The sequence below is a fragment of the Phoca vitulina genome, unplaced genomic scaffold (genome assembly GCF_004348235.1).
Source record: "Phoca vitulina isolate PV1807 unplaced genomic scaffold, GSC_HSeal_1.0 scaffold12, whole genome shotgun sequence".
In the NCBI taxonomy this organism is placed as follows: Eukaryota; Metazoa; Chordata; class Mammalia; order Carnivora; family Phocidae; genus Phoca; species Phoca vitulina.
The window spans coordinates 20143448-20167189 of record NW_022589715.1 but is presented as its reverse complement, the minus strand read 5'-3'; the positions used below and the strand labels follow the sequence as shown (position 1 = coordinate 20167189).

Sequence of the window (23742 nt, the reverse complement as noted above, 5' to 3'; positions counted from 1 at the left end):
GAAATAAGAGGGAAAGGAAAGGGGGTCGGGGTAGAGAGTGTGGAGGCCTCCTGGGATGGAGATTTGAGAGCAAGGGGACTGTGATATGAGAAGAATCTGTAAAGGCAGGGCCAGGTTAGTCAGTGTTTTTAAGGTCATGTTAAGTGTTTTCATTTTTATTCTAGGAACAGGACTCCACTAAATTGCTTTAGATTAAGGCGACCAGCTTTCATTTCAAAAGATGCACCTGTGTGCAAAGTAGAGAATAAATCCAATGGAGCAAGAGATCAGTTAGGGAGATTAAACAGGACAAAAAGGGGCTCTATTGAAGACAGAATGGATGGATTTAAGAGATACTTAAAAGGTAAAATCAACAGGACTTCATGATGGATTTTTTATGGAGTGTAAGGATGAGGATGGGGTCAAGTATGATTCCTTTGATTCTGACTTACAGAAAAGGATAGTTTCATTCACAAGACAAGGACCACTGAAAGAAAAAAACAGGCTTGGAAGAAAAGACCATGGTGTGGTTTGGAAATGGGTTACAGTATCAGATCTTTGATCAGATGCCAAGTAGCAAATTGTTATACATGTGGGGGAACTCAGAGAAGAGGTCAAGCGATTAAGGAATACCTTTATTAGTAGTAAAAAAAAAAAAAAAAAAAAAAAGGTATACTGTATATGTCTCTCTCATTCAGAAAGAGAAAAAGAGAGTGAAGGAGGGAGAGGGAGAGAATGAATGAATATAGGGGTGTAGAGAAAGTGCAAGGATGAAGCCATAAGGAAAACATAATATTTAGTTTACAAAGGATATGAAAAAGGAATATGATAAAATGGAAAAAGAATGGCCCCTATATAGAATTCCAAGGAGAACATTTGAAAAAGAAAGAAAAGACCAAGTGTTGAATGTTAAGATATCAAAGGTAAAGCAAAGAATAAAATGTCATCAAATTTAGAGCTAATGAAGTCAGTGGCAAACTTAGCAAGAGCTGTTTTGATGGCTTTCAGCTCTGATGACAGACTGTAGTGGGTTGAAGAACTAAATGATTGATGAGGGAAGGTAGACTTGAGTAGAATCTTTTAGAAAGATTTTCCATGAAGGGGAAGAACAAAAAAGGGCTATAATAGAGGAAGATATCAGGTTAGGAGACAATTCTATGCAGTTTATTTTGAGGAGTAAGACTCCAGTGTCTTTAAAGGCCTATGACAATGATCTAGATTAGGAGTCAGCAAACTATAAAATATTGAGGCAGCATGTTGCCTGTTTTTGTAAATAATGTTTTTTGGAATGCAGATGTGACTTTCCTTTACGTATTTTCTATGGTTGCTTTCATGCTACGATGGCAGAGTTAAGTAGCTGTGACAGAAAGCATATGGCCCACAAAGTCTAAAATATTTATTATCTGGTCCTTCACAGGAATATTTTGGTGACCCTGATCAGAGTAAAGAAATAATTTGGCTTTATAAGAAAGTAAAAGGTAAGATAAGAACGATAAGGTACAACTACTTAGAACATCAGAGCATACTGGTGCAGGGATTCATTTAGACAGAGGTGATGTTAATACCTTGCGGAAAAGAACGCTGATATAATTTGAAGGTCTCCTCCAATTCTTTTTAAAATATCAGTAAACCTGAAAATCCTTAGCAATTATGAACAAAATAAACAGAACTAAAATATAAAACAAAAAATTAGACTAAAGAAATTTTACATCTCTAAGGAATTTACATTCTTAAGGAAAAAGTGCATCTAATATCTAGTGATCTAAGGGTTTTATTCTGGATTTTAGGAGTATGGATCAAAGAAACTCACCTGCCTCATTTACAGTTTCTAGTACAGTGGTCCATAGAGACTGAAAGAACAAATATATGACTAGAGAAGATGCTTAAGAATAAGTAATTATTACATAAAATAAAAATCATTACATATGTTACATTTTCAATATTTGTATTTTTCTAGGAAATTGTAATTCAACATTCTGATTCAAGGACAGCAAAAGGCAAACAAATCTGAATAAAATCTATGTTTTCTCAGTATTATATCTCCAAAGGAACAATACAAAGGGAGTTTTCAGTGGTTATTTTACAAATTTCAAGGAAAAGATAATGTCTATATTATTTTAACCATCTCAGAGCTAGAAAAAGAGATATTACTAAATATAACTCAACTGATAAAGAAAGAATAATATTGACCATTCTCCATTTTTAAGAGAAATTTTAAGATTGCAAGCAAAATAAAACTAAATCCAATGAGAGCTGATTTAAGAAAGTATATTATGAAAGAAATGCCATAATTCCAGAAATGCAAATAACATTTAAAAATAGGAAATAAAATATGTAATTCATAAAGCCAAAAACTAAAAACTGGGAGGGAAAGATATGCCTCACAAAAAGAAAAAAACCACAATTCCAAAAGTCATTTAGTGAAACTTAATGTCTATCCTGATAAATGAGTATTTTATAAATGAGACTATAGGTATAATGATAAATGTGATAAATAAATTTTACCTAAAACAAAGTATTGTATCTGCTATTGTACACACAAGCATTGAGCCTAGCATTAATATCTATTAATGAAGGCAAACAATACATTTTTGTGTAATAGATAAGTTAATGAATAAATAGAATGATAAAATGGACAAAAATACAAAAGGTCGTCCCATTAAAATTAGGAACAAAAATATTGCTTAAAATCACTGTAATTGTTTGATATTCTAGATTTAGTCAATACAAATAGAAAACTAAGAAAAGTTAACTATTAGAAAGTTAACGCATTTTGTAGTTTACAAAATTATTTTTGAACTAAAAATTTCAAAAAAATTAGTCTCCTAAAATTAATGGATTTGGTCAAAATGTTGATAATAACTTTATAGGCATCTATACACTTATGATCTTATTATGCATTAGAATTTTAAAATAAAGCAAATCAACTCATCTTTATTGGGGACACAAAAAATAGGTAATGCAAATTGAGCTCTATGCCATTTCTATGTCATCCACACATTTCCCTTTGACAACAGTAGAGATATCAATTATTTCCAAATTGATTTATAGATCCACATAATCCCAGTTGTGTGTGTGTGTGTGTGCGTGCGTGTGTGCGTGTGTGTGTATGTGTTCAGGAAAGAAAAGGTTAGAGAGAGAGGGAGGGAGGAAGAGAGACATGGAAAATTTTATTTCAAATAAAAATAGCAAAAGATAACCAAGAGAGTTTTTAAAAATATATGTGGAATTTAGTAGAAGACTCCTTTATAAAAATTAAAATATATCTTAAAACCATATTAGCGTAAAAATATGTTTCTGATACAAGAATAGAGAGTGAATCCATGGTAAAAATATAGAAATGACAAAAATGACATGGATATATGAAAATTTTACATTAATATTAGGTAAAACACACTGACAAAATCGTAATTCTTTAGTGAGGAAAAAACAAGTTAGGTCTATATTTCACATTATATACTAAAGGATATTTTAAGTAGATTAAAGAATTAAGTATAAAAATAAACCTATAGAGGAAATGATCAAAACACAGTGAATGTTTACTTACATACAGGATGTGAAATGCCTTTCTAAAAATAAAAGCAATGCAAGAGAACATAACGAAAACTACTGTTGACCTCATGGACTGTTCATATATCGTATTTCAAAATAAGAAATCCAACAACACAGAATATTGCACACAAAAAATTCTAATGCGCTAAGGTTAAAGATGTAAATGTTAAACACTAAAAAATAATGTGTCAACTTATTTTTAAAATAAAATATAATAAATAATGGTGTATATATGGGGAAATGTTAAATCTTATATAATGCATGTGTTAATACAAATAGATATATATTTTTGAGGGGGTAATGTAGCAATATGGCTTAAGAAGTTTAAAGTTTTCATTCTTTTCGCTATATATTTTCTCTTTGAGGAATCTACCTACATGAAGAGGTCATTGTAGACCTACTCTAACAGTGAAATAACTCTATTTTGTATAAATGTCAACAAAAAAGAAACCTTAAGTAAAAGATGGCACATTTTAGGAATGTAGTTTCAACATACAGTATTTTAAGAAGTTATTCTATTCATCACAAAATGTGAACTTTAAAGTAACAATATATAAATCCATACATACAGTTTTCAATGCCAAATTAATTTTATAAACACCCACAATACACTACCTGTGCATATACTAGAAGTAAAATAGAATTTTAAAAGTATTATCACTGCATAGTGAAAATTTTTGATAATTATTTTGTTTTATTTTTATAAGTAACCTCATGTTTTCAACATTTTTGAAAGAAGCATTCATTTATAACTAGAAAATAATGTAAAATAAATAAGATACATCAGGTTAATGCACAAAATTGTACCTCATATTTCAGATTAATATTTATCTTTCTAATTGTTTAGTATCTATAAAATAGAAATATTCTGACATTGATAAAATAATATATTTGCATATGTAGTTAATAACTATGTTCCAATAAATTTTCTATAAGAAACGCAATGAGAAAGAGAATGGAGACTACTGTCTTTATAGGCCAATGATCTTTGCCAATCTTCATGTTTTGGTGGAGATTGTATATACATTTTCAAGGAAGATGCTATGCCAAAATTAAAGGAGCATAAATTTGGAATATTGATTTAAAGTCATCTCTTATCATCCAGTCATTTGAGGAAACACAGAGAGCCAAAGAGATTATGATTTGCAAAAGGTTAAAATATTATATTTATAAATAATATTCTTTTATCTTTCAAGTCTCAAGATTAGAATCTAAGCAGTGAATCTCAAAAATTAAAAAAAAGATTCTGGTTAGAGTTCTGTAGACCATATCCCAAGAGTATGAAATGGATTGACTATCTGACAACTGGGGAAGGGAAAGAGTTTGAGCATAGTAAGGTCAGGGCTTATGACTCTGGTCACTCTTTGCTGCAGGTCAGAAATCACAGTGAGAATAGGTACCACTGAACTGGCATTCCTACTTCAAAAGGAAAAATGAGATCCCCAGGTGGTATGGGCCTAGTGTCAGCACTTAACTGCCAAAGACAAGATAGGCATAGTTACCATAAGAGACGGTAAAGTCAAAGCAGTAATCAAAATAATTTGACTCAAGAGACCCATGGTGTTGTCTATTTGATCATGGTGTCCCTAGGAAAAAAGTACATAAGTACTAATTCCTACTTGATCAGTGTAAGTAGGTCAGATCTAGGTCAAGTGAACAGAAGCATAACTTGAATCACAAAAACAGTGTCATGTCCCCATAATCAATTCCCAGACTTGAGCCAGTTTACAGATCCAGAAACATTTAAATGAAAGTCAGATCCCCCTGAGGAAAGATGAAGCTACACTGTCAAAATGTATACTCTTAATCTCTCTCCTAGCCTTTCCCAAAGAGACAAACAGCTATTTACCAAGGTGACTAGGCATCGGGGAAAGTGGCGTAATTAGTTTTGGGGGCTTACTGGAAATTGACTTGGAAGGGACACTAATTCCTGCAGATCCAAAACATCACTGTGGTCCCAGAGTTAGATTATGGGCTCACGGTGACTGATGGGAGTTTTAGCTCAGGTCCATTTCACAGTGGGTCTAGTGGGTCCAGTGGGTCCATGGCCCCATCCCATAGTTACGTCCCTAGTTCCAGAATACATAATTGGAAGAGACATATTCAATGACTGGAAGAATTCTCATTTTGGAATAATTCTGCCTTTCCAAACACAAGAAAATAACTTACTGTCTTTTCCAGAAAAGATAAAATTTTGTCTTTTGTCTGTGGGGTATTTGTTTTGTTAAGGACCTGCTCTAGTGATGCCCTTTACTTCACAGCACACAGTGGTATCACAGGAGGTATTATTCCATGAGGAAACATAAAAAGAAATGTATTTCACATTAAAATACATTACAAATGTGGGGACCAAAATAGGAATTATATAATAATCTATTTATGCAAAAATAAGAGCTCATATTATATTCAACAAAAATAAATACTTATATACATCAAATCATTAAATATTATATATTTTTGCTAGAGAAATATCAGGTCTTCTTAAAAATACATATTAACTTCTTGTTATGCATAAACACTGGGGAAATTAAAACTGCCTCCACTTGTTAAGAAAATGAACTGAAGGGCAATACTTGATCAGAATGGAAATTATTAAGTTGTTTCTATAACGCATTTCTTCTTTAGAGTTACTACTACTAAAAGAACTGTAAATGCTACCTTCTTTGAAATGTGAATAAAATGCTCAGCCAAGGGAGTATTTTACAAATCCTGAGGTATTATTTATATATTAGTGTGTCTGGTACCCAAACTAAATTACAGCTCAGACAAGGGACTGAAAGGTCAGGTTTATTATTCACTTTAGTAAAAATGTAACCACAACACTTGTTTCTACATCAGGGAGTATTATAACCATCATTATAACTAATAATAACAATGAAAATAATACAGCCACAATGTATTTTGCATTTTTCAGTAGACAGTAGGGCTTATGGCTAATAATCATTTATATTTACACTGAAGCTTTTTATGGAGGAGTTCAGAGTGGTTTTCGGATAGTAGCTCATTAATCATTTCAACAAGTTAGTTGGAAAGTTATTATCCCAGTTCAATAGATGGAAAAATTATATCACAGAAAGGTCAGATACATATTTACTTGTCCAATATTACAGAAGTAAAGTGAGTCAGTTTCAAATCTCTCAGACCTTTTTTTCACCCCTTGATCTAACCACTGGACCAATGCAATTTTGGCCCATACTATGGTGTGACCATCAACCTAAAGTACTTTAAGGCTGACCTCTCTGCTATTACTTTTACAGACCTATAAACACAGAAGAAAATCACAATTTTTCATCTGTGGAGATCATACTAAAAAAGACTCAGACACAATCAATTTCTATTTCTATTTCTTTTTTAAGTCTTATTAGAAATATTTAACAATGTTGGTGTCAATTTAAAATTATAAATATCAAAACCTTAATAGTGAAATGCATCATAATTAAATTTATGCTGAAACAAACAAGCAATATTTTCAGGGCTTCATTTTAACATAAACACATTTAATAGGAGTTACTGAAAGGAAACAGGAAATCAACTTTTAATAATTCCTACCCTCGCAAATAATTAGATCACTAGGAAAAAATGAAAGAACCAATGTGTCAATAAATATGACCTGAGAGAGGAGGGAGGAATTAAAAACAAGCACAGAATTTAAACTCAGACTGTTTCTTGTTTGTTTGTTTTAAAAAATCAGTGTAATTTCCATGCTTTATCTGATGATACTTAATCTTAAAAGAAGACAGAGAAACAAAATTGTTACCTTTTAAAATGAAAATATACCATGAATGTGAATGAAATAGAACTGACTTTCTAAAATAAAATAATTTCAACTATTTTTCCTCTTTGTCTATATCATTTACTACTCCAAAATTAGCATCTATATAGTTTTGCACTAACCTTGAAAATGACCCAAAAGTGAAATCAGTTTATAACCCTACACATTCCTACTTGGAAGTATATAGTTGCTCATGAGATCCTAAAAAAGAGTGAGTTTTCTTAAACAAATCCATCTATTATTCACTTTAGCTTGTCTGCTTTGAATATTTAAATATGCTGTAAAAATTTTGTTTAGTTTTAAACTCAATGGGATTTGAAGATTTCAACCACTGAAATATTAAATAAAAATGACAATTATAAATTTATACAGGAAATTTTGTTTTAATATTATAGTTACTTTCTTTACCTTAAATTTTTCTTTTAAAACCATTGTGATAAAAATGTGTAATGTAACATTCTTCTACTAGAAGAATTCACATTTTTAAAAAAATAAAAGAAAAAGATGACACTTCTTGCTAGGTTTAGTGATTATATCTTTACCCTTCTGAGGTCTGAGAATTCAGTAAATATATAAAAGACTAAAGTGAAGGAGGAAATAGAACTTTCCAAGAGATGGTGATATGGACATCCAAAAATTCAGAAAACAATCATGATAAATGACAGAAGAAACAAAATTTTGTTGATGTCTTTAAATTTTTTTAATGTCTCCGCAAATATTTACTTTTGAGGCAATTCATGTGAATTGGACAAGTAGTAAAGAACAGTGTCTATTGAAAAGTGTAATATATATTACTTTAATATCTGTGTGCAACATACATCTTAGCATTTTAGAAATATTTGTGTGGGATATATGGGTGTTTATTTGCACATGGTTGTTTAAATACAATTATATTTCAAAGTTACTTTTGTATATATTTAATAACACCATATAAAAATCTCATTGCTTTATACAAATAATAATGCTAAATATCATAATCTTATTTAGTTATGCATGGGTTTACTACTTATCTGGTATCCAGGCATCAGTTTTTGTTCAATGTTTTCCTTTTAGTCAAACTTATTAAGAATTTTTGGACAAGATTTTTTTTTCTGATTTTTAAAAAATATCCTCACCATTACTTTAACCATTCATTAATGCGTATCAGTTTTATTGTCCTTTCACTCCCAAACTTTAGGTTTACAAGTATTATAAGATTTGACTTAAAGTCAAACATCTGACTCTTAAAAAACAATTTTCCCACATCTATGATTGTTTAAACCTTAATTTCTCTTGACAATGAAAGCATTATTTTTTGAACTATTTAGCAGGAGTATGAGTCATAGCGTTTACATATATTGAGGAGTTTTAAGCATATTAAAGCAGTTTATTAAAAAGCTAGTGATTTTGATACCACAGGAAATAGTGTGCTTTTTCTCAACTTTCTTTAATTGGCAGCTAAATTTTTAATGGCTTATGGAGTGCCTACGAAAAACACTCTCATAATTCCTCTTTCATTTTAACAACACTGAGATTTTATTAAATTGACCTGATAAATGATACTTCTTTTGGTACTATAAAAAGCAATTTTAATTTTAAAACATATTTAACATGACTTTCATGCTTTTCACTGATCCAAAGACATACTAATATTTCAAAACTCCCAGTCTGGTGATATACAGGTTGCCAGTGTTTCACTTTGATTTAGTGATTCATGAAACTCTAGACGTGAAAATTCTGATGAGTCACCAAGTCCCCAGTGCTAATATTACTGAGCAACTTCCAATGCATAAAGCTCTCTATAAATGTAATTCCTGAGAACTAGGATGAGTAGATTTTATTCAATACAGAAAGTCTCAAGAAGAAAAATTCTGAAATTATATGAAGATTACTGGGGTGTGTCAAAAGTTGTACATTCCTAAGAACATAACATAGTCAGACTTTTCAATTTGGAATCTTACTAAAATTTTGCCCATGACATGCTGAAGCAAACTTATTCTAAAAACAGTAACTGAACCCCTTATCATCAGTTTAAAATCTTTCCTAAATTAACCATGTCAGGCTTTCTTGGAAGCTATCACTCTTCACCACTACCATTTGCAGATTCTAATGAAAACTCTATTCACAAATAGATTTTAATTGAATCAAATTCAGACAATAGATTAAAAAAAAAGTCATATTTTAAATGCTTTCAAAATAACTAGTTACCTGGCAGAATTTAAAAGATACATAAATTTGTGTGTGTGCTTGCATGTACGCATATGTGCGCATGCATGTGTATTATGTATTTTCCCCTCAAGCATAAAGAAATTACAGTGTTCCTCACCTGAGCACGCCAATTTTTATTAATTCAAGAAGTTCTTTCTTTTCTCACTGACAATGAATATAAATAACAGTTTTTCCTCCATATCCCATCTTGCCCTTTTAGTCCTGGGACTGTCTGCAGACAGTTTACAAAGTTTACTAGGCTGAGGAATGCTTTGAGTTGGGATATATTGTGCTAGTTGCATATACTCATTTAGTGATGGGTCACAGAGAAATGAAGTGACTAGCCCATAGTCACACCAGAAATGGCAATGTGTAGTTTAAATTCTGTTTTTTGAAAAAGAACATTAAGACTATCTAAACATGAAATACTAATAATTTTAGAGCGGTTTAAACATTTAAGAAGTATGTTCCCTGACTAACAAATTCTGATAATTATAACCCAAGATTCCTTCACAAATATTTCAAATGTCCAAAATAGACAGGAACTTTAAGGGAAATATATTTCTCTCTCTGTGTATATGAACACATACACATACACATTCATAGAAACACACACGTATACACACACATAAATATACTTTATGTGACTGTACAAAGTAGAGTTTCAGTTATAACATTTTGACATAAAAGCAGTAGTAAGCCACCAAAATGACGTTTATTTTCTATAGTTTTGTATTGGAAAATATGAGTTAAACAAGGATATTGGGACTGCTTCACTTAGAAATCCTCTTTGAACACAATACACTTTTAGTTCTTGGAAATTTATTTAGTATAGTTTAAAATGCCAATTTCTAAAGTGTAAAAAGTTAATAATCCCTCTTAAATCAATAGTTAGGATCTGACATAATATATTCAATAAATATAAACTGTTAGAAATGGTCTATACCACCCACTGCACAGCAGTGAAAGAAATAATGTAAGCTCAATTACAACCATTATATTTATATTTTACTTGATTTTGAAGAATTGTTAACTAAAATATCAAATATTTGGAAAATATATATCTAATGTCACCTATACTCCCATTCTCCTAATGGCAGCCCTCTTAGCATTATGGGATCATTAAACTTTATATTTCAATTAGTTAACTTCTAAAATACTTTGGATGGACGATTTCTTTAGAGACCACTTTCATTCATTCATTCATTTTAAGGTTTTACCAATTCTACTTTTTTTTAATTTGCAAGACAAACTTGAAGTGTTCTCTCCTCTCCTATATTCACAATGACTAGTTTTATAAAGGTCCTTGCAATTTTCAATTGATACAACATATCCTAGAAAAAACAGGTATTCAAAATTTTGTTCTGTATAACTTTTAAGTAAAGTTTTGGTAGGCAGAATAAAGTAACTTCATAATTCTTGTAATATTTTTAGTGAGATAAACCTATGCAAAATTTCACAAACTATTTTCAAAAGTACGTATTGCAATTTTCTCTCTCTCTCTCTCTCTTTTGCAATTTTCTCTTTTAATAACACTTTACTAAGCTTTAGGCAAAGCTGTTTCCTTTTGGCTTTAAGTTCTTTCTGAGCACATATTGAGGACAGACAAATTAAATGATTCAGTTCAACCAAGCACACTGCTCCACTCAAGGTATGATGATTGAGATGTAAATATCTATTAGAATTGTGCCATATATCATATTAATTATTACAACTATCTACTCTATTCTTCTTTTATAGATATAGGAGATTTTTACTGCCTAAGGTATTATAACATTCTCCTTCAAAGTATTAGCATAGAATGGGCACGTGGCCAAAGTTATTCACTTATTGAATGCTGTATTTGTGTGTTAGCTCACAGACACCATTCTAATTAGGGGTCTTAATATTTCTATTTTCTTCTTAAAAGAAATAGACAAAATGAATATTTTGACTATATTTAGATCATGATAACTAAATATAACAGTTGTATAAGTGGAATTTTCAATTTAATGCAGTTTTTTTTTTTCAAGGCACTATCTTAGAAAATTAGCATTTAGTGCTAAGTTTTCTAGTTAAATATTTATGGCTTTATTGGGTAGAGTTTGGTGTTTTGAATTAAAAAAAAGCCTACCTCACAAAATTGTATTATAAATATATTAATGATTCTTTATTTTTCTAAGCTACTGATATGCGAGGTTTATGAAAACACCAGGCTAAAACTCAGCATACCTCTATAGTCTTAAAAAATCATAAACTTGGACAAATCACTCCTCTCTCGGCTTCATTTTGTACAGAAATTTTCTCAACAGGAGAAATTTTACTCCATGGTGACAAAGACATAAGGGGAAGTTATGGTTGTCATCACAATTTCTAATAATTTGCTTTTTCTCATTTCTTATGTCCACCTATAACTATAATAGATTGAACATCCCGTCAAGAAGGGGGAGTGGTTGCTGCAATGTTCTTAGGTACTTGTGTTTCAAAACAAGTTAACATTCATTCAAATGTAGCTTTATTGGACCCCTTGAGTTAATGGTCTTAAATGTATAGCCTACCATTTTCCACTTTTTAGGGCATGGAGAGTTTGATCTACTTCAGCAAGGCTGCCATTTCAACTCTCTTCATTACAATATTTAATTAAATTCTTCATTATTTAATGTCTTAACACCACATTCATCTCTAACAATACCACTGCAATTTCATGACCATAAACTCCCCTCTACATAACATATAGTATCAAAATGTGTTTTGAAACACGTTTTTATAGAATAAAACATGTTTTTATTTTGCTCCTATCATGGTAAAGCCTAGGGTCTTTGAAAGAATAATCTCTGGAACTAAAGATCCCTGGAAAAGTTTTAGAACCACTATACTCAAGTCCTAGTTCTTTAAGAATCTTTCTTCTTTCTTGGTGATTATTATAAATAAAAATCACCTTTCTACTACAAAAGTCAAGAGAAAATGAATGAATGGACCTGGATTTTCCTTTTCTTTTTATATTATTAGCCTTTAAGAGGATCTCAAAATATAAAGAGAACTTAGAATAAAACAAGATGAACTTGTTTTACTATATTCATGTATATTATATAAATATCAACCTGCAATAAAAGCATCAAGCCTTGTTAAGGCTTTCATATAAAATTTTTTATTCTCTTTAATTTTTAAGATCAATTGCTCATACAGGTTTCTTTTAAGGATTTATTTTGGGGATTACTTTTCTTATTTCCAATTGCACACAAAAAGGAGAAAATGAACTCTGTGAAGAATATCTCAGTATTCCAAATTCTACTAGGTTTGAGAATATTTCAAACTCAGTGCCTTGTCCAAAAGCATTTTCATTAGCATCTGCCTTTAGGACTACAGAAAGACTGGGTATATATTAACAAAGAGCAAATTATTTTTTCCAACTGTTGTAACTAGTAATAAAAGGAAAAATTCTCATTCAATACTCATGAAAACTTTCCTTTGAAAAACTAATCATCTAAAATCAGATATTAAGACAACATACTGCCAGAACTGTCTCTCTCCATTACTTTATTCAGCAACAAGGCCTTGGCAGTCAGTCTTTGTACTTTTTGTCAACTTTACCAAGCAAAGAACAATTTGCATCCAGTACTACTTATCAACAGGTTGGAAATATTTGTCTATTTCCTACTCCTAAGCATGTTACTAAAAGTGATATTTAAAATTAAATAATCAGAAACTGGATCCAAATATATCCTCATGAAAATGAAAATAATGTAACATGGAATGCCTTCATTTGAAGCTAATGTCACAGAAAGGGAAAATACCCAGAACTCAAATCTCTCTCTTTATTTATAAATATTTGCATCACTTAGTTTTGGATAAGTTTAACAAGAATACACATTATTTCTTTTGGGGATGACAGCAAAATTGACAAACAGTCCCTGTTATGCCTGTCATTATGTTATTGCTAAATCATCCACAATATCATGACCTGATTTTAGTTACCAGGGACATAGCGAAAACATGGAATTTAGGTATCATTCTGATTACATACAAATAGCCAGCACTTAAGAAAACCTATGAAGAGTGATCTATGTCCAGTAATTAAAAAAAAGAAAAAAATGGAAGGAAGGAACCAAGGGAGGAAAGAAGGAAAGAAGGAAGGAAGGAAAGAAGGCAGAAAGACATCTTTAAAAGCCTAACACAATTACACAGTAGGCCTCTGACATTCTCTATGCTGGTATAATAACTAAATGGCAAGTAACACAGAAACAGTTATCCTTGTGAGATCCCTGTTGCATGCTTTAATTATAACTAAAAATTTACAACAAAATCAACCCTTGGGTAAATTGTTCTTTGGTTTAAATCTTCATTACCTCCTGGAATTTTGGTAAAATCACTTTGTTTTTAAATTAAGCCGGTCCCTCCTTCTTTACTCCATTACAGAAGTCAAACAATAAGAACCAGACATTAATTTTAGAATGAAAAGAGTTTTGTGTATATGTGTGTTTGTAAGTCCAACCCCTGTATACAAACTGTTAAAAAACAGATGTTTTAACATAGTGCTTTATTCCAACTTAATCTCATCCTTGAATGAACTTCCTTCAAGTTTCAACCATTAAAAAAAAACAACAAAAAAACAGTCAATTTCCTGGTGGTTGTAATTTAATTAAGTAACCTTTCACACTGAGCAAAAACCCAAAAGCAAAAGGGTCATTAATCTTTCTAGTGATTAGAGACACCTCTAGAGCTTCAAACATTTACCTCTCCTTCCCCGTAGTAGAAATGCTTTTAGGAGGATCATGGTTCATACCTCGCATTCCCTGGAGCCAGAGATGGTATATGTGCAGGGCCCAGATCCATTAACGGATATATCCATGGTCTCAGAGTTTGTAGGCTTGTAGTCCACATAATACTCCTGTAAAGGGGAATTCATTTGTCTTTCAGACTCTCTGGTCTTTTTCCGCCGCCTCTTCATAAGAGAGTGTTGCTGAAGTTGTTTCATGCTGGCTGGGTAGCGTTTCCAAGACACATAGATTACCAAGAGGATCATGGCCACCGAAAGGAAGAGAGCCACACTCCCTGCAATAATTTTGTGAAATGAAACATGCTCATACTCTTGCTCTGTGCCAGGAATCTGAAACCCTGGGGAAGGGCTTGGTGTTTCAAGGGTGGGCTGGGTGGGGTCAGATTTGGAAAATGTAGGTTTAGGGATAATCAGAGGCTTCTGGGGCGTTTGGGGTACCAGGTGTGATTTTTCTGTGTTGACCACCTGAATTTCAGAGCAGATATTATATGTTTCCACTGCATCACTAACCTTTTCACCCTGGATATGCTTAGGTCCTGCACATATCATGGTGCTTTCCTTATTTCCTTTGAAATTCTTAAGCCAATAAAATAGAGGACAAATGCTCCGACTGCATTCCCACATATTTCCAGACAAAGTGATGGATATTAATGATATCCATGCATTGACAGTTTCCTGTGAGATGTTGGTAAGCTTGTTGGAATCCAAATTCAATTTTTGCAAATTGGGTAGACATTTAAATGTGCCCGGCTCAATTCCTTGGATGTCATTCCCTGATAAATCCAAGTTGTGTAAGGAACTCCAAGTCCATGTCAAGCCTTGGCTAATGGAACGAATCCTGTTCCACTGTAAGTAAATTGAGCGGAGATTGAAGAGACGTGGAAAATGAGCAAAATTGATCTTGGAAAACTGATTGTGCTCCAGGTGGAGCTCCTTCAACTTCAAAAGGCCAGCAAAAGCATTTCGGGACAAGCTTCGAAGACGATTGTAACCCAAATCCAGAAAGTCAAGATTTCGACAGTCTTGAAAAACTCTTATCGGCACAGTCTTTAATGAGTTAGATCTCAGGTGCAAAATGATGAGTTTCCGAAGACCTTTAAATTGTTCTGATTGCAATGTCTGAAGTTTATTGTAGGAGAGATCCAGATTGCGGAGATTGGGAACCGGGTGAAATGTTTTATTGTGCAGATAGGTAATTTTGTTGGAGCTTAGAATTAATTCTTTCAGTCTACGGATCCCTTGAAATGCATCTTCATCCACTGAGCTAATGTAATTATGGTCAAGATAAAGCCATATAAGCTGGTTAAGGCCGGCAAACTGATTGGATTTGAGTTTCTGAATGCTGTTGAACCTTAATGATAAGCCTTGTGACCCTCCAGAAATGTTCTCAGGGATATCTGCGAAAGCATGAGACTCACAGTATACAATTTTGCCATCACATCTGCAGTTCTTTGGGCAAGCTCTCTGAGCCCCCGTGAGCATAACAAGCAGAAGTGTAGGAAGGAGCACTAGCACCACACGCATGCCTCTCAGCTGCGTAATTAAACGGAAACCTACAATATTAAAAAGAAGACAAATGCACATTGTAAAGCTATTAATATAAATCACCACCAGCTTACCCGCTATCAGGGGCATTTCATCTAGTGTAGTAATGGGACAGTTGATATAAGAACAATGTATTTAACATTTGAAGTCTTATTTTCTTCAGTGTTGCATGTTTGCTATAATGAGGTTTCCTTCTTTCTTCCTTGATTTTCAAATCACCACAGTGCCGTGGAGCTAAAGAAAAGCCTTCCCGAGTTTCATGAGTTCATATGTTCATCAACACTGAAAAGCACACAGCTTGTCTTATCCCTTAATGCCAACACTGTAATAACAACAATATTTGGCTAGTCACTCTGTTGAACATCAGTATCAGAAGGAAGAGTACCAAGTCTTCTGGTAATGGCAAAAATGTGACTTAGAAAACCCCATACTTGAACATCTTTCCTAGTTAAGCAAACAGGCTTTGATTTGACAAAAGAGCTTCAGTAAGCTGTCAAGGTAACCCAAGTTTGCCCTGCCTGAAATTGTATCCTTATTGCATAATGAAATAACAACGCATGAGCTCTGAAAAAATGGCATCAGGACTAGTATGGGCAGCCAATGAAGCATAGTATGAAGACTAATAACAGTGCAAGGTACTCTCAATGTGTTAATAAGCATATATGCTCTTAGCATTCAGGAAGATCTGTCTACTGTGCCTCCAGCTCAGAACCCTAACTGCTGATAACGCAGAACAGTCCAAAGTTAAGATTGTCAAATTCTTATTAAATATTTGCATAAAATGCAAAATAATCTTGTGTAGTATTAGTTTTACTGTTATTTTTAAGGTAGTTGTTTTTGCAAATTTGGGGGATAAACAAGGAGTGAAGCAGTAGACTACTACCCCCACTCTCCTCCAACCGGACCTGCACAAATTTCTCACTGACTTTTTTTTCTTTCTCCCCTACCTCTATTAACTTCAGAAAACCTGCAAAGTTGCAATGTACTGGCACTGGTGCTGCATTTCCAAGTCACAGCATGGTAAGGGATTTCTTTCCTCTGTCAACAGTGGATTTATTATTTCTTAGCGGTGGCGGGGGGGGGGGGCGGAAACCTGTGTGCTGTAGTTTATTTCTCTTAAATATTCATATTTTAACCAAGGGGCAACCAACCAAACCTCTAATCAAAAAACTCTCCTTCTTTTACTTGACCAGTTTTTTTTGTTTTGTTTTGTTTTGTTTTTAATTTGAAACCTGATCTTGCTCTCTGTCCTCTTGCCAGCTACAATCTCACTGAAATACATTCTGGCTCTTCCAGACAGGAGAAAGGGGGGAAAAAACCCAGGCACACTTGAAAAAATAAGACTGGCAAATGACTGCTGGAAATTTGGAAGCTGTGTTCAGGATACAGCTTCAAAGATAAAACAAACCCTTGTGCGACCTCCGATAAAGTAACGACCCCACCCCTACACACACGCAGTAAAGTGTTAACAATCTTCCTGACAGCGACCAGAAACACAAGCATGGTTAATATTATCAAGAAATAGAAGCAAACACAATATTTATCTCATGCTCAATTCCCAAGCTGTAGAAACACATACAGAAGAGACAGTCTTAAAGATATTTCTCTCGAGTCTGTTTAAGTCCGTGTTATGCATTTACGGATTAAAAAAAAAAAAAAAAACTACTAAAAGGAAAATGATCTAAAAATATAATAGCAACTATACCGAGTCAACTGGCAAACTCAGAGGCTGCTGCTTTTTGCCTGTTTCCCCGTCTTTTATCAGCTAATGCCACGACTGAGAATAGGAAGCCAAGAGGATCAGCTTTGCTAAGAAGGAAACAACAAAAGTTCACTTACCCATCCTTTGTCATCCAAAAACGGATCCCCCCTCTCTCAGCTTTCTTCTTATTTGGTCTCTCGTGCTGAAACCACCACCACCTTCATGACACAGTGCGGCTGTCATTCACACCATTCTGATCCCGCATGTGAGCTAGTAGCCCCATACAAACTTCCCCGGAGAGGACAGGCAAAAAAATATATATACATATATGAAAAAAAATCAGCATGGGGTGGGATGGGGGGGGCAGGGAGAAGGAAGCCGTTGCGGGGGGAGGGGGAGGACCTCTAAGCTCTGAGGACCATTGTGTAATTCACCAGAGACCTATCAGCAGTAATTGGCAATCTGTGCAAAAAAGCTACAGCCCATTTCGAAGGTAACCAACTTCTCTGTAAAAAGAGAGGTAAAAAAAAAAGAAAAGAAAAGAAAAAATCTTCAGAATACCTGGCATTCCTTATTGTGCTGGCTTTTGCCATTCCCAGATAAAGCAATTCATCCTCTGGATTTTCAGTTCTTGAAGCAAGTAGGCCTCCTGTGCTGTATGAGACCCCAGTTTAAAAGCTATGCAGGCTAGGTTTATCCATTTAGCTGGTCAGGTTTAAAGTGTTTTGTAGCTGTGCTGAGAGGCAGCCCTTGTCTAATTCAGAAGGCTTTCCAGAGACTGATGATGCTCAGAGCTTGTTGGTGCTAATGCTTGAGTTTGTGATACACTGAGTGCCCTCCGCTGGAGAAAACAGATTGCACATTAAAGACGGGAACAAGTGAGCCTGTCAGTGGTGTGCAGCCTTCCCTCTCTCAGAAAGGGAAATTAAAGGCACAGGACCACTTTTTTTTTTTTTTCTCTCCAATAATATATATATTATGAAAGCCTTATGACAAGGAGTTCCATTCAGTGATATCAAATATTAAGTAAAATACTGGCTCTCTATTATCCAATTAGCAGTTTTTAAAAGTTGCCTTGGCTTTTTTTTTTCCTGCACATATCACAGATTTATTATCTTTTTTTTAACAGAAACAGTTTGAGTTTCATTTTTGTTGCTGTCAGTTTATTTATTTATATATATTTTTAAGCAAATCACATAGAGAAACAATTGTACTTAAGGGAAAAATGTAATTAGGTCACTTTTGAAGGTAGTCATTTTTAAAATTTTAGGTCTAATTTTTAAATTCCCAGCTTTTGATAAACATTCTGTAATTTTGCACATCTTATTGAACAGTCTAGATCATTACTTTCTAAAAATGTACATTCTTAGCCTTAAAGTAGTTGTCTTTAATACTATATTAACCAATGTGCAGGTATCTAAGAGAGACTAAATGTTACTTCGATAAAAGTATTATTCCCGAGCATAATTGACTTCCTTAGTGCAGTCACTATATTTTAAAATCATCTACATTAATAATGCAAATTTTTCTTATGCAAGTTACTTATAATGTGCAATTCCAGAAAAACAAAAGCATGTGAGTTCTATATCGCTGTTGTATTTATCTAAAATTTGCAAAATATCCTCAAAATTAGGAAGGATGAAATGATGAAACACCTGAAATATGTATTTTAAAAAGCCTATACCTTCCTTCAACTTGCAATGGACTTTGAAAAAAAAAAATAATGATGCATCACCTTCCATTTTGTTTCTCTTCGTTACTTGTTTATTTCATAATCCTCTGGCAGAGAATTTTTGGAACAATCCAAAAGAATGAACCAATGTTAATACAGAGAGAGAATGATAGATAAGATTACTAACCTAACTTAGCAGGTGTGAGAAGTTTAAATAAATTTTACATAAGTATCTAGAATTGCTATGGATCAGTGAAAATGAGTATTTTTAGAAATATTTCTTGGTTTTAGAATAACTGCCAATATACTAATAAGGAGGGCTTATCATAGAAATAACATAAATAATTTGACTCAGATTTGTGAGTAGGCAGAAACAGGCAATTATCTAATTACTAAGATTTTTCAAGGAACAGAAAGAGATAATATATCCCCCAAATATATCCCTTTCCCATTAACTGATACCTGAATTCTATTTTAGAAATGTATACTTTTGGCTTAAGGCTTAAAACCTATTGAAATGCAAATGAACACCCAAAGAGGCAATATTATTTGGTTAATGAAAGAGGTGTACCTTTCTAAGGAAACAAACATAAATGATACACATATAATTTGTTCATAGTAGTGTAGTTTACACAGAAACAAAAATCCCACCCAAATATTCAATGATGGAGGGTCAGTTCAGGAAATATAAATATATTCATGATTAGAATACATGCTGCCATTAAGATAAAATCGCTTGTATTTGCTGACAGGGAATGATGACCACAATGTGTAAAGTAAAGAGAGTAGAGGCAGAGAACACAGGTCCTAGAGGATAATTAAGGGAGTCTATTTCTGTGCATATTCTTACTTGCGTGGGGGCAAAATAAAATGTACAAAGCAAATTTTCCTGGGAGATGAATTTTGGATGGATTTCATTTCATCTTTTATGATTTTTTGTCTATTTATATTTTCTAACTTTTTAAAATAAGATGAATCGGGGCGCCTGGGTGGCTCAGTCGTTAAGCGTCTGCCTTCGGCTCAGGTCATGATCCCAGGGTCCTGGGATCGAGCCCCACATCGGGCTCCCCGCTCCACAGGAGGCCTGCTTCTCCCTCTCCCACTCCCCCTGCTTGTGTTCCCTCTCTCGCTCTCTCTCTCTGTCAAATAAATAAATAAAATCTTTAAAAAAAATAAAATAAAATAAAATAAAAAATAAAATAAAATAAGATGAATATGTGGTACATGTGACATATGTGTGTGTGTGTGTGTGTGTGTATATATGTATGTATTTTTGTGCATGTATGTATAAATTTTCCTTTGTTGGAATATAAGCCATGAGAACAGCTTTTGATAGTGGATTGGAAAAAATCTCATGATGTTACCCACATTTATGGTGTAATAACCAATGAAAATGCAAGTTTTCTCTTAAGTACTAAGATCTAATAGATGCTATATTCCAAAGCAGATACTAAATCATATGCAAATTTTACAAAGGATGTTGTCAAAAATCAATTATATACTGTGTCCCTTGAACACATTGCGAGGGCATAAAACGGCCAAGAGAGTTAAGAGTGACAAAAGACGTTGTGTGGAGGACTTTACTGGAAAGAGTTGTCCTGGCATTACCTACAAGCGTACATAGACACACACACCCTTCACCCAAGTGAAGGGCAGGGTATGTCCATACCTAGCTTCATTATAGAGTGTTAAATATTTTAAGGCAAAAGGTCCAAAATGGAGCCACTTACGCTAAGCCTCATTTCACCAAACCACAATTTAACTTAATTACTGTTTTGGCCACTCCCAGAAATGGAATCTTAAACCATTCAATAAGGAATCACCTGGTCAGCACTAATAAGGTAATCTGCCTGATAGACCCCATCATCCCCTGAAGGAAAGTGACCTTGTCACAATCAATCTGCCTTTTACTAATATAATTTCTTAGTCCTGCTCCCTTTCGACTATGAGAGTCCTTCATTTTTATAGTTTCTCAGAGCCCCTTTCTATCTGCTAGATGGAATGCTGCCCAATTCATGAATCATTGAATAAAGGCAATAAGATCTTTAGAATTAACTGAGTTGAATTTTGTTTTGTTTTGTTTTGTTTTTTAACAGTTTTGGTGTCAGTGACAGGATCCAAACGAAATGTGTGTGTTTTGGGGGATAACAAGAAACACAGGCACTGTTACTCATGAATCCTTTGAATTCTTGGTTCTTCTTGCCATTTCCTAGGGCCAAGAGGTAAGTTCCTCTCAGTTTTAAGTTCTGCTTTCTTTGCATTGAGCTCCTGATCCAACTGGTTTCTAGTCCAGGTCAGGTCAGGTTAAGGTAACAGATAGTTCCACCAGAACCTAAGCCCCTAGTTCTTGGTTCAGTACCCAGATGCCATATTGAGAACAGCAGGTGACTCAGTCTGCAGTTTTTCATTTGATTGGAATCCCAGTCTGCAGTCCCCATTTGTTGGGTCCTTTCCCCAGTCCTCAGTTCCACATTGGAAATTGCTGGTGGGGCACACAATGCCATCTCTTGTCCAGGTTACTATTGGTTTCTGTTAATGGGAACATGAAGTAAAGGCTATTGCTAATGGGAATCTTGAAAGCCAAAACAACAAAATTGGTGGACATGGGTCAAGCACTTAAAAGCTGTTAGGGCACTTGCCACCTAACTCTAAGACTCTCATGTTAGGATTAGGTGGCCATGGAATGGAGTTAGACTGACACTGGGTCACCTGCCAACCTTAAGAAAATTTCCATGTAAAATGCCACACAATCCTCAATGCAGTGACACATCCCTGTTAGGTATTATTAACTTTGCTCTGAGAGACCCAAGGCTTACCTACAAGAAATGGGATCCTTACATTCCAAAGATTTGAGAGTGCCACCTTCTGGTACACCTGCTTATTTTATGTCTAAGAAACATGGGTCTCAGAACCCATAAATACCTACAAAAATGGAAAAATCTTACTAATGACAACCTAGAATTACAATGGTCGTTATGGGGAATGTTCCAATTAGACAAGATCGTTCATTTAAGAAGTACACTTGAAAATAAGAATTCCCAAAACAAAAAAATAGAATGGGATATCAATTTTAATTGGCATGCAGAAGCCTCCAGAAGTTTTCAAAATTCCAAAATAGCTTCAATGAAATATTTGCTACAAAAGCCTAATGACAAATTAAAGATATAAAAAAACAGGACTAACAGACTGAGGTAACTCCTACTGCTCCCCTCTGTCCTCCTTTACCTGAGTACTCAGTCTACTAATCCTCTGTCTGAATTGTCTTCCACTCTGAAGAGACAAAAGGACCATAAACAAAAGTCCACCAAGTTAGTGGCCTTACAGACACCCTCAAATATATTCTTGAAGGAGGGCCCCCATATGGGCCCCTGTCAGGGTTAATAGAAGCAAGGGCGATTTTCTGGTAAACTGCTACATTATTTCCTTAAACAGCCAAAAAGAAATGTCTCTTTCTTTTGGTTATCTTTGGGAGTGGCTCTGGATCTTGGGAGGTAATATCTTCTCCATCCTCTTTGAGAATGCCTCTTGGGTTTATGTGTCCTTCAATACTGCCAGGAATATTTATTGTTTGTCCTGGGCAGAAACCGATGTGCTTTTTTGTTTGTTTGTTTGTTTGTTTGTTTGTTCGTTTTTCTGGCAAGATATTTCAAAGGATTTTTTAAGTATCTCAGTGGTCAGAAGTCAGCCAAATTGAAAACTGATATTCAGAGCCTGACAGAAATTTTTTTAGACCTCCTCCCCTAAGCTAAATATACCCAGAGGGAAAGAAAAAGATTTGGAAGAGAAAGCTCTAAATCTAGAACACAGGAGTCTTTCAATTCCATTTTAGTTGAAGAACTTCTCCCTGGTATAAAGAAGCAAACTGAGGATAACTTAGTTCAACCTCTAGATGTCATTCAAGCCAATTCTTTGAAGAATTAAAACCAACTCTTCTTATCTTACAAATGTTTACAAAACCAGAAACACAGCTCTAGAAATATTCAAAGTCTACCTATCATTTTAACCAATCCCAAAACCTCACCTATTCATCTCAAACTGAAAGCTTATATTGAAAAATTCTGGCCTTAAGAAACAGAAGTGCTTCTTGAAGGAACTGGCATTCTTTCTCTGTGCCTTTGAGATGTAAATATTCTACCCAGTCTTCTCTGGAAATTCTCATCTAAACCATCTCTGTGAAATGCAAACTTGAGGGGGCAACTCATTAAGAAAGAGGCTATTTGGATATTTGAAATTTAGGCAAATGAAAAACCATGTCTTCTCCAAAAATATTAATAAAAAGCTTTAGCCATCTGAGCAGATAACCTTAACCTATTCCATCTACCAGAAACATGATTTATATCCAACTGCGTTTCTATAAACTAGTGAATTAAAACAGGGTTGGGGGGCGCCTGGGTGGCTCAGTTGGTTAAGCGACTGCCTTCGGCCCAGGTCATGATCCTGGAGTCCCTGGATCGAGTCCCACATCAGGCTCCCTGCTCGTCAGGGAGTCTGCTTCTCCCTCTGACCCTCCCCCCTCTCATGTGCTTGCTCTCTCTCATTCTCTCTCTCTCAAGTAAATAAATAAAAAATCTTTAAAA

At 34.0% G+C, this 23742-nt stretch overlaps 1 protein-coding gene across 5 annotated transcripts in view; it reads right to left on the bottom strand.

Annotated features, from left to right (window-relative positions):
* Window positions 1-18348, bottom strand: part of LRRTM4 (leucine rich repeat transmembrane neuronal 4) — a 714892-nt gene extending 696544 nt beyond the window's left edge. For 4 of the 5 annotated variants that reach the window (XM_032410587.1, XM_032410592.1, XM_032410590.1 and 1 more), the window contains exons 1-2: window positions 18055-18348; window positions 14253-15799 (exon numbers count right to left, since the gene is read on the bottom strand). In XM_032410587.1, coding sequence (XP_032266478.1) covers window positions 14253-15799; window positions 18055-18061 — 1554 coding nt within the window. In that variant the 5' untranslated portion in view covers window positions 18062-18348. Of the gene's footprint in view, window positions 1-14252; window positions 15800-17630; window positions 17782-18054 lie in introns of all 5 variants that reach the window. The other variant, XM_032410588.1, reaches the window with a different exon arrangement.
* Window positions 18349-23742: the final 5394 nt, after the last annotated feature.